Raw genomic sequence first — 12,182 nt, 5'->3', positions numbered from 1 at the left:
GAGTTTCCTTTTTGTTAGAAGTTCTGGTGTCACCTCTTCAGGTAATGTGCAGGTGCTGAAGGAAGTCAAATTCTAGGAATCAAATACTCTACTAGCAGTGTGCAAGTAATACTTATATGAAGATGATGAAAGGGCTAGAGCAGCTCTGCTATGGAAAGAGGCTGAGGGAGTTTGGGCTTTTCAGCCTGGAGAAGAGAAGGCTCCAGGGAGACCTTAAAGCACCTTCCAGTACCTGAAGGGGCTGCAGGAAAGCTGGGGAGGGGGCTTTTCAGCAGAGAGGGCAGTGACAGGACAAGGACTACTCTTAAGAAGATAATAAAAGAAAATTGTAAAAAATCTTTCTGAGAGCAAGCAAGAAGTGAAAGTTCACATTCCCCAAATTCATCCTGGCAATGAAAAGGAAGTATTATTTACATCAAGTGAAAAAGCAGAACTACCTGGAGAACTATTATTCCTAAGAATATTTCAATCTCAAAAATTGGACCTATAAAGAACAAAAAAATCTATGAAGAAGGAAAACACTCTCCATCTAGTAATATTTTTCAGACTGTTAAAAGAATTACATTGCTTTCCCAAAGCTCAGCCAGACCTCCAAGTTGGAAAAGAGAAATTGATGAGCAACTGAAGAGCAACTGATGAGCATCTATTGTAATGAGAATGGAAGTGACCCAGAACATAAGGAAGGTATTTATTTGAATGTCTTAAAAATACATACCTAGTAAGTTACTTTGCTATTTCAGCCCATTTGACTTTCAAGACAAAATATTTGTTACAGAAGACAACTTCAGTTATGTATCAAACAGTACATTAAATGCAACTATCTTACAATGATGTAGATGTTATTTACCCTTCACAGCTACTGAGGAAGTTCAATAGGGGTTCTGACATACCTGAAGAATACAGAAATGCTAGATAAATCCCATGGACCAACATCCGTTTCTGTGAATCTGAGGCTTGCTTAAAATTTAAGATATAAAAATTCTGGTGATATTGCCTCAGTTTCATGACCAGGATTAGAAAATGAAATACAGCAGATGCTGGATGGAAGTAGATTAAAAGAATTTCACCAATCTTTCTGAGGCTGCAAGCACAACAATAACCTAAAGGCCAGGCTGCTGGAGAGGTGCAAAGCAGCTGATTTTCTAGAGCTTTTTCTTTTTTATCACTAGTAGACTTGAAGCCATGCAATTTAAGTGAATCACAGATAACACACACATCCATGTAACACAACCCTCAAAACAGAAAGACAGAAGAACATACACAGGCCAAATATGTTATTTATTTACAGAAGAAAAGGTGCATGAAGTTTCACAATCCATCCTGTTCTCTCCTACAAAACTTGACTTTACTTACTTGCATCAAACCAGCATGATGCAAGACATAAATTAGGATACAGTTGCAACTCCATCTCACCTTGGATGCTTCTAACTCTTTTATTTTCTCTTCAGCTCCTGTCAGTTTCTCCTTTAGTGCTGCAATCTCTTTCTCCATAGGCATCACAACTGAACGCAGCTTCTCAGCATCTTCTTGGGCCTGAAGTTAATGCAATAAATTATGAATAACACATTACCACAGTTTTCACCACAACAGTTGCCACTATCAGAGACATTTGGAGAAAATCTTTGTGACAACAAAAATATCCATCTAAATTTCCACTTTCCATACTCATATTATTGCTATTTATTTAGTTCAGCAGTCATGCCCAGGACAACAGACTGATATTCCTCCATTAATATAAGGCAGATAAATGTTAAATCCATGTATGGACTAGGCCACTGATATCTGGTTTTAAAGAGAATGTTAGTCAATCTATCACTCTTGATACCTGGGATAAAAATTATGGGTCAGGTATTTCAAAATACGTGCATTTTTCTGTTATCAAAGCTTAACTGCCCTGTAATTTGCTGCCACATTGCATGTGTAAAAAAAAGTGAAACACAAGAACTGCACTGTTAATTATTTCCCATTAATTTACTTAGGAAATTAAGAAAAAGAGGATCTGCACAGTAATGCATAGTGTAGCTTTGTTCTGCTTTGGAAGACCATTTTTTAAACTTTAAATTACTACTGATGTAGCCTTGTTTTTCAGTATTACTCCGCTAGATATTTCAAAACTATATACAGACAATTTATCAAAAACCCCATGATTTTTCAAAAAAAATAGTTCTGAAAAGATCAAAGCAAAACAACAGAATGAGAAGACTGCTACAAGGAAAAAATAAAAAGAAAGAAAGAGCCAGGTAATAAGAGTGATACTTAAAATAAGAAATAGTGCTCAGAGTTTAAATTCAGAATTGCATGTGTCAAAGGGTGGCCCTGACATCTCCATGGAATTGCTCTGGTTTTCCTTCATGGATGCACTAAAAACTTTCCAAGTGAAAGTAACAGCTCCCATAGACTCCACAAGCAGAACACTCAAACATTGGCCACAGTAAAATTCCTCAAACCAAAAAATATTTCAGCAACCTAATTCAGGTTGGGTTTAAGTATGAAGGCTCAGAATGCTCAGTTGTTTCCTGACTTCTGCTGGAGGAACTCGGCAGGGGAGGGAAGGCAGAGAGTGGTGTCCCAAAGCTGCAGGTTCAGAAGATGACACTTTTCCTAACCTGATCAACAAAGGCAGCTGCTAAAAGATACCATGCATGTCTTGTGTTAAATCTAGACTGGAATGCAGGCTACTCATTTGACTTTCAGCTTCTGGTAAGCTCATTGACACCTGTATTTGGAGCATGACATTCAGGAAGAAAAATGGACAATACTTTTTAACCATGGAACTTTTCTAAACTTAAAATTAATACACAAAATAATAAAAATATTGCAATACGTGTCAATTATACAAATGCCCCAAGGCCCCTGGAGTCCAAAAAGCTTCAAAGAAAACTTTACAGACAAAATGAAATTTATTCATGTTTCATTCACTTCTGCTGCATTTTGTCACTGCTATTTTGCTTCTCCAAAGAGCACAGATAAAATCCATGAGGAAACTGAGGGACACCACATGACACTGAATTCAATACCAGGGACATGTGATGGTGTCACATGTACATACATACCCTGTTACTTGCAGCCAGCAACTTATCAGTCACATTTTTCAAACAGATGGCAGCAGGAGTTCAACTTCAAAGATTGCTTTGTATTTCATTTATTGCATCAGTTCTATTCATTTAATATAGCCAGCTCAGAAGGACTAAACATAGCCCAATATTTTTAGGACTGATGCATAAGCTTTTTCCTAATTATTCATGATAACTGTGGGGATATTTCATCACCAGTCTGATTTCACATGGTTCAACACTGAATTTAGAACCACAAATGCATTCATGCTGGAACCAACTGGCCCAGAGAAACAGTCACAGAAGTTCTCTGCAAGCAAAAGCAGAGTGTTTTAACAGCAACCAACTGGAAAGACAAAACTGTATCAAATTCCACATGACAGAAAAATTACTCTAGCATGTCCTGCTTAGTAAACAGAGCTGAAGTTTGACACTAGGGTTGCAACATGTTGCAAATGTTTCCTTTTTTTAGAAAAAAGGAAAAGAAGGGGGAGGCCGTGGGGCGAAGGATCCACATTAAAGGTCAGTGTGATACTGAGCCAAACACACAGAAAAGCCTGTAGCTGGTCACTGGGTCCGCTTTTGAAGGTAAAGTATAATTACTGAGACTCCCAAACTGAGGTTAAAAGTCCCCCTCAAACTTTTAATAAAGTGAGAACGTGTTGGGAAATGTTACACAAAGATACTGTCACATGTGGCAAGAGGTGCTGCAGCTTCAGCTTCCTGTGTCAAAAAGTGTTATTCAGGCTCTTCCAGACGTGTGATTCTTAAAATGTTTATTTTCTTCTAATTTTTTCCCAAACTACCTTGACTGTCAAAACCCAAGTTTTTACACATTATCAGCTGGTATTTACTCATCACCTAATCAAAACCAAAGCACTAAAATTATTTCTGCCCCAGCAGAACCTGCTTCCCTCAGCACAGCGGCCGGAGGGATCTGCAGACCACGGTGTGAAGGTGACTCCAGAGAGGGAACAGGCTACAGGTGAGTTCCAGCCACCACACAAAACTGACAGCTGGCTACAGCAATGCTGCATGGCCTTCACTGTTACTCCAACAAATATTTTCAGAAGAACAAAAACCTGGCTGGAGCAATCTCAGGCAAGTACTGTACTTGAATTTATTCCTTAAAGATGAGAAAGGCAGAAAAGGTACAGACAGAATTTGAGAATCTCTCTTTGAAGTAGGAGTAAACCTTTTAAAGTTCACCTAAATCTATTCCACTGTTCTTTATTGTGAACAACGAAAGCAGCTTACTGTGTATCAGATTTTATGGCCAACCATTGTCACAGAAAGTAGATTACCCTCCTCTTCCAATTTCCCCTCATCCTGACTAACAAGCACACTTCATAATAGGAGGTCAGTGCTTTCTTCATCTTTCTATATGCAAAATACCTGTCCTGCAGACTTCTGCTACTCAGACTGACACAACTTTGCTAAGAAGAGTCTTCATAGTCATCACAGTTCTAGCTGAAAACCAGATCCTTTACTAAATGGAAAATGAGGTCTGAAGAAAAAGGACTAACCCAATCTTGCCAGTGTGCAAGAATCATTCCCACCAAGTCATTATCCAAGAGGATCCAAGTCATTGCTCAGCAAGTACTTGCACACTGCTATGGCTTAGACTGCTTTTAGCATCTGTGATAACAAAAAACACAGAACTTATCTGGTATTACAAAGCAACAGGAAGGCAGAGGGATTTTTACAAAGATTAATCACCAGGTAACATATTTATAATTAGAACAGTGTATTTATCTTTTTTTGAGTTGGGAAGGGAGATTTACAGACTACACACAACATTTCCAGCCCAGATTTCTTAGAAATTGTGGCTTTATGATAAAACTGACAGAACCCACAAGTTTTCTACAGATGTTTGGCAATTTCCAACTTGAAATAGATTTACATGGAAAAGCAAAACAGCTGCTTCCAGACAAGTGCACGTGACTCACCAGCCACACGTTCCAAAAAAAGGATGTTCAAGAATACAGAGAGCCAGGTTTGCAGGCTGGACTGGGATACCTCTGGCAAAGTAGTCACAATCTAGTAAATACAGCTCAAAATACAATGCTTATTAAAACATTCCCCACCTGCTCTAAGTGCTTCCAAACCAGGATAAATAACCTGCATGCTGGAAGCCTGATACCAAAAATGTACATTCGACCAAATGAATAAATTTTAAATTCAAAGAGATATTTACAGAATTTGAAGCAGTATTTTTTATCTACCCTTCACCTCTTTCAGGGGAAAAAGCATGCAGGCCACAAGCATTAATAGTTAGCAATTTTGTGGATGCAGTACTAAATTTCATGGACTTTCTTTGTAGTTTACAATGGATTTTATGGCCAAATTGAACACAACCAGAGATATTATCCCATCAAGAGAGCCAAGTTAGGTTTAGCATCCTGGACTGTAACATACAGCTTGCAATCTTGTCTCTGTTCTATCTATTCCTTTCAGCTTACCTCTCATTGAGAATGCTAGACAGTGATATGGTTTTCTGCTAGTTTGAAGAAATGTATTATATGCTGGTACAGCATCTACATAGAACCCAGGGAGCAAAATAACTTGTTTCTTAATTTTTACTCCTTTGACATAGAACCACTGAATGGTTTGGGTTGGAAGGGACCTTAAAGATCATCTAGATGCAATCCCCCCTGCATGGGCAGGGACACCTCCCAACAGGACAGGTTGCTTAGGGCCCTATCCAACCTGGCCTTCTCTAGGCAGCTTCTCCCACAGCTTCTCTGGGCAACCTGTTCCAGTGTCTCACCACCCTCACACTAAAGAATTTCTTCCTAATGTCTATTGTTTGGAGACATGTTTGTAGATTTCTTGGAACTGGGTAGAAGACAAAGATATTTTTTCAAAACTCTTTCCAAATTTATGCCTTAAAACAAATTAAATCCATCCTTATCATGGAGCATATAAAGATGGAGGATAAATGCAAAGTTGTTGGCTGGAAATGCTATTTTGCATGAGGAATTGATCACAAGTCTTCAAATAGCACATCCCAAGTGATCAAGAAAATTCCTCTTTTTGCACAGACTGCTGAGGCATGAATATTCATTATGTTGCTATCCAAACACAGCTTGTATGGGCTTGGGATTTGCTTGTTTGTTTTTAGGCAAAATGGAATGTCCTTTTCCAAATTTTGATCTAATTCTTAGTCTCCTCAAGGAAAAAACTCACAGGTTTAATGACAAAGTAGATTAAAAAACCCATGCAAAGCAGTTTAAGCAATTATTTCAAGCTGTGCTCTGAAGACCAGATTTCCCCCTCCCCCTCCTATTACATAAAGTACACATTCTTCTGCTTTACAACCCTATAAAGCTTTCTGAGCTCATATCAATCACATATTAATAAACCAATCACCTTTTCCTTCAGGATCACAGGGGATATTTATTTTCCTTTTAAAGCAGTACAGTTGGAAATGCTATTTATCTGCCACACTAAACTTCTAAATGCTCCCTGGCACATAGTAATGCTGCCCTGACATCTGAGCACCTTGCAACTCCCATTGTTACTTGATCAGCACATTCAGATTAAAAAAATTAATAATGCTGAGATTTTAGTTATTGCAAAGACCCTCCCAGTCAAGACAGACTGTCTTCTGAAAAATCCTTATTAGCAGTTTTTGGGCAAGGCACTGCCAGGACTCTCACACTATGAACCTCTGGGTTGTTTCTACAAGACTTGCCACACTGATTCAATTTCAAACCTTCAAACTGAAGTCTTTTTTTTATCTTAATAGGGCTAAAACCTCTTAAAAACAGATGCCTTAACATTCCAGTAGCAGTAATTCTGTAGTCTGAACATTGGAAAATAGGCTTTAGTCTGATTTCTACCCTTATAAATGAGGATGACACTAAGAACAGTCTCACTGAACACCAAACAGCAACTGGGCAACTACAACCAGCAATATCCAAGAATCTCTTTATAAGTCTCAGAAAAAAAAATTCCACTTTGCAACACTAATACTGTTTGCTTTTTACAACATAGTTAAAACAGGTAAACTAATCATTCTGTGGAATGCTTGTGATATTCAATACTGCATTTCTTCAGCAGACAACAAGCAGGAACAAGGAAATGCAGTGATATGGTGGATTATCAGATGTTGGTCTGCTCTTTTTGCTCTTTTCTTTATTGAATATAGGATCATTTATTACATAAAAGTTGTCTTGGAATACCTAAGAGACTACTGTAAGCATGCTGGGAAGACAAATTCACTTAAATGCAAGTTTTTATAATACAGCAAACAAAGATCCCAAAACATTGATCTATTATGACAGGTTGGATCTCCTTCCTGCTTGAAAGAAAAATACACCAAATCTTTAAACTCAACAAAAAAAAAATCCAAACTCAACCTCAATCTACTTCTGTGAACTCTTCTAAGTCACAGATCTTTCAACAAGAACAACAAAATCATTCCAAACTCCAGGGCAATTTTTCATCCCTTAGAGCCTGTTTTTTAATGACAGTAAGTTCTGTATTTCCTAGGGAGCCAGTAGTACCGTGTTGCCCAAACATGGCTTACCTTAAAGAAAGCCAAAGACATTTTAAATATGGTGCCCATTAAACATCTCAAAGTAAGTTCTTAAGATGTGAGAAAAGAAATAAAGGTGCAGAAGTGTAAAGGAAATTTTATGTCTGCAGTCAATCCAGAAAAATCTCAAGGGGGCTTTACTGAGTGCATTCAACGTTGTGACAAGAGACTTTACAAGGTCTCCCACTTTGACAAGCTGAAGGACAAACCCTACCATCTTCTCAGGTGCAAACCTCTTACAGAATCCACAGAATCAGGTGCAACACCTTTATGGATTCAAATGCAGGAGCAGGTCATGATGACCTCCACAAACAAAGAGCTGAAAGTTGGCAGATCACATCTGTGTATTTCTGAGGAACCACAGCAGGGCGTAGACATGAACTCATGCATAACAACTCAAGTGAACCTTGAAGCAGAAACTGAAGAGCTAGATTGCAGCCTACCTTTTTCATTTCATTCTCTAGGTTTTCCTCCTCTTGACCTTCAGACAGTCTCCTCCTTAACTCTGCTATCTCCCGTTCGAAATTTTCCCGATACTGATTCCACTGAGCTCGCTCTTGCTCCAACTTGTGGTGATACTGGAGCTCATAGTCACGAACAGTCTCTATAATAAAAACCAGAGCTTTAGGAACTCCATCTCCATCCAGTCAGGTATCTATGTAGATCATAAATTAAAATAAATTTGTGTGCTCAATATACCTGAGGATTTGTATTCTCTGGGGGAAAAGCATATTCATGTAATAGAAAACCTGCCTACAGCCAACAGGCTGAGGATGCTGTGATCCTGTTTGTGAACCTTGAAGAAAAAAGCCTGTTACGGCAACAGTCTGTCCCCAGGTTACATCCTGGATTCTGTTTCTCACAAACTGTCTGTCTTAGAAATTTCAACAGCTGTGGAACATGCCAACATTACAAAGAACAGCTCAGAACTATCCAGAAAAACAAAGAAGAGCCACAACTGATACAGAGCAGCATGTTCAGCCACTAGCCTGGGGAAAAGTACATGTGCTAGTACTGCAGGGACACTTAACTGTCTGACAGCAGAACCATGTTTACACAGAAGAGACCCATGCTGTCAGCCTAAAGCTGTTTTCAGACTTGTCAAATTATATGCATTATGCTTATTTTTAAAGAAGGATGAAATATCACATTCACTCAAAAATGCTTTGCACATATGCAGGAGATCTCATTGCCATGACTCCTCCTAAATTCTACCCCCATAACAACAGAAAAGAACCACCAAGCTCCTTTTCACAAACTTAGGACCTACCTTTCATCCACCCATTTCATCCAGCACAGTTTCACCAAGCCATGAAAAGCAGCTATCCATGTTCTGTGCAAGAGCAGGCACAAATCACTGAACACACACTAAAGAAGTCTTTCTTCTTAGTGACAGCATTTTGCCTGGTTTTTACCTTTCATGATAGCTTGTAGAGAAGCTACTTCTTCTTGCCACTGTCTCTTCACCTCATCGATGGCTTCCTGCTTTGTATTCTCAGATACAGTAGCTATAGCTTTGATGTTCTCCATTTCAGCATGAGCTTCCATCAGCTGGGTCCGCAACTGGCCCAGATCATCCTGGGTTGCTTGCAGCACTGCATTTTGTCTTTTCAGGTCCTCTGAAAAGAAGTATTATTTCCATTTAGCTTGATTAATAAATTCAGTCTGAAAAATATCCAGAATGGCTCTGGCAAAGAACAGAGCTGCAACAAGTAGGTCAAGGAAGCACTGATATTAAGCATCTACCTATAATGACTGAACAAATGTTGGCATGTATCTTTAGGGAACGTTTTTGCTTGACTTCATTTGCCCTTGCCTTTTATTTAAAAAGCACCTTTTCATGGATGTAGCCACAAAGTAGGCACTGTAGATTTAACCTATCAGCCAATATACCTGATGAAAGTCAACTGTGTTTTTAATTAGTTCATTATTATTTAACTCATATTGGTAACAAATCTGGAAAATATAAGATCAGACAGGAAGATAGTTCCTCCCTCATTTTGGGCACCAAGCTGGTCCTGAATTTGGACAGAACACTTCATATTTCCTGAACAGAAACCCTCTGTGGCCACTGTGTGGAGCTCACATAAGAAAACTATGCAGCCTAATTTGCTCTTTACTGAGGCTTTTCCAAAAGTAAGCTTCTACTGAAAAAAGGGATACACTCAGTGGAACATCCACTAGTCTGATTGTTGCAATTAGAAACAGAAAGGAAACTAACTTCACATTATCCTCCTGAATTTTCAGTTAATCTGAAATACTTTGTAGAGTTTTGTGCTTATTATACAATTAACTCTAAAAGCACTAACACAAAATACAGTTTTATGCCCACATAGCCTATATCAATGACAATCATTTTTAGCAGAAATATCTGGCCAGTGTACAACAAAAAGCCAGCTATCTCACATGGATTTTCCTCAGAACCAAAATGCTTAATCAATCCTGGTGCCCAACACCCTGCCTCTTGGTAAAAAATATGGAACTCAGAGCTAACAGGGTACTCAAAAGGGCATTAAACCTCATGTAAAAAGATCTTGGAGCATTTATATTATTCACTGACAGTATAAAGGATGGGCTGCAACAGTCCCACTGTATGTTTAAGAAAGGGTCCTGGAAAATAAGGAGGGGGAAAAAAAGCTTTGGAAAGGAAAAATCTCTGGCATCCTTTCACATGTGAAAGTTGGGTTATTTTTTTTGCTTGTTACAATTCATTTTTATTTTCTATTTTTTGGCTGCTCTGAAAAAGGGAGAATTATTGCTGATCTCTTCAGCAGTGTCTTGTAACTTAAATTTCCTTCCATCCAGCTGCTAGAAACTCAAAGAAATAGGCCTGTATGATCTGATCTTCATTATGCCTGCTGTATTGCTCCTCTCATAAGCTTATACAAGCAGCTGCACTCAATGCATTATTTTTTGGCTCTGCTTTCATATGTTAAGGACAGGAAAATCACCAGGATTAGAAATAAATCAATTTGGCTCTCAGAACAGCAGCTATCTCTACTCTCCAATTCTTCATCAGATATTTGAGCTCATATGATTCCAATTTTCCTGTAAAGAACATTATTGAAGAGATGCCCTTGGCTGGTATTAAAACTTTTATAACATTTGTCTGCTTACATTCTATCTCAGATGGAAATTTAAGACAAATTAATACTACATAAAAAAGCTAGCCACTAAGTACAAAGAGCACATCATCTAGACTGTGTCTCTCCAATTACCAGATCAGCTGCTGTTCAGAGAGAATGAGCACACCAGGACTTCAGAATGTCAGTATTAAACCTCAGAGCTGGTGTTTCTGCATGTACATTAAGTTGCTCTGCTGACTCCTAACCATGCAGGCAAATCTCCACATTCATTCTAAAAATTCATTCCAGGAAGCTAAATAGCCACCTACTGAATTTTACTCTCTGCTTCTAGCTCTTGGTCTTATTATGTGTCTGTTGAAAAGACTAATGTTATTTTTTCATTTTTGGCGACTCAAAAATAATGATCATGCTGGATAAGCAGTCAATTATTCCACTGCTGGAAGAAAACTCCCTTAAATACTCATTATCCTTAGCTAAATTAAACCAAAAAAAGAGAAAGCATGTGTTATGTATAGGCAAATGGGGAGCAGCAGTTGGCATTACAATGGTTATTCTTCACACAGGAATTATTTGAAGCTCACATTTAATTAAACGTTAGAATAATTCAGAGAATTTACAACTTACCTTCCTTAGCCAAGTATAACTCCTTAAATTTTGCTCTCTTTTGATTAAATTCTTGCTCAAGCTGCTGCTTTGTGCGCAGAAATTCTGCATTGACCTTTTCCAATTCTGCTACCCGTTGTAGAAGAGCAACTAAAAATAAAACAGAAGATCTGTCACTAACAGTTACGTTACCCCATTCTCCAACTTTGAGGTTTGGGGCTTATTCTTTTGAAAATATCTTTATTCATTAGCTCAGCTGTTGCTCCATGATGAATCAGGACAAGTAAGTCAGATTCCTTACAGCAACAAGGGAATACAGGTTTTCTCAAGACTATAGCACCAAATTGTAACAGACATCTTCACAGTGCCAGAGGTGCACGTGGCAGTGAATTCTACAGAAAACAATCAGTTATAGAAAACCATAATTTTGTATACACAATAAAGCTAGGGGAAAAAAAACAAAGCAAAACAACAACAACAAAAACAACCCAGCACCAGAATTACTTATATTGGTGCATCTTTCCAATACACTGGGAATTTAGTCACCAGGGACTGGAACAGCGTGTGAAAGCTGAACAATGCAAAGGCTGAGGTCAAAGAAAACAAAGTGACAGCTGCTAAGCTAACAACTACGGAATAACAAAGCACAGAAAAAGCCATAAGCTAAAAATTAGATGCCCCTATCTTTCCTCTTTCCTGTCTTCAGTTCTGCATGTTCACCAAAGGGAGGTTTCTCCAACCATGCTCAGAGAGGTTTTCCAGAAAATGATCACAATCCATGGAGAAATAACTGATCATAAGATAAAACTCTCCTTATTTCCAGCAGATAAAAATCCTTAAGGCACAAACATCACAGTGTTTTCCAGTGTGTGCCACATTAGCAGGTGGTGCAACAAA

General features: G+C 38.4%; 1 protein-coding gene across 2 annotated transcripts in view; it reads right to left on the bottom strand.

Annotated features, from left to right (window-relative positions):
- The window catches only part of RABEP1 (rabaptin, RAB GTPase binding effector protein 1), a 47,296-nt gene that overhangs the window by 16,849 nt on the left and 18,265 nt on the right, over positions 1 to 12,182 (bottom strand). For both annotated transcript variants that reach the window (XM_051635755.1, XM_051635754.1), the window contains exons 2-5: positions 11,307 to 11,435; positions 9,012 to 9,215; positions 8,040 to 8,200; positions 1,414 to 1,533 (exon numbers count right to left, since the gene is read on the bottom strand). In XM_051635755.1, coding sequence (XP_051491715.1) covers positions 1,414 to 1,533; positions 8,040 to 8,200; positions 9,012 to 9,215; positions 11,307 to 11,435 — 614 coding nt within the window. The remainder of the gene's footprint in view (positions 1 to 1,413; positions 1,534 to 8,039; positions 8,201 to 9,011; positions 9,216 to 11,306; positions 11,436 to 12,182) is intronic.

This window comes from Apus apus, chromosome 18, assembly GCF_020740795.1.
Source record: "Apus apus isolate bApuApu2 chromosome 18, bApuApu2.pri.cur, whole genome shotgun sequence".
Lineage (NCBI taxonomy): Eukaryota > Metazoa > Chordata > Aves > Apodiformes > Apodidae > Apus > Apus apus.
The sequence above is the reverse complement of the archived record's forward strand: the minus strand, read 5'-3'. Positions and strand labels throughout refer to the sequence as shown.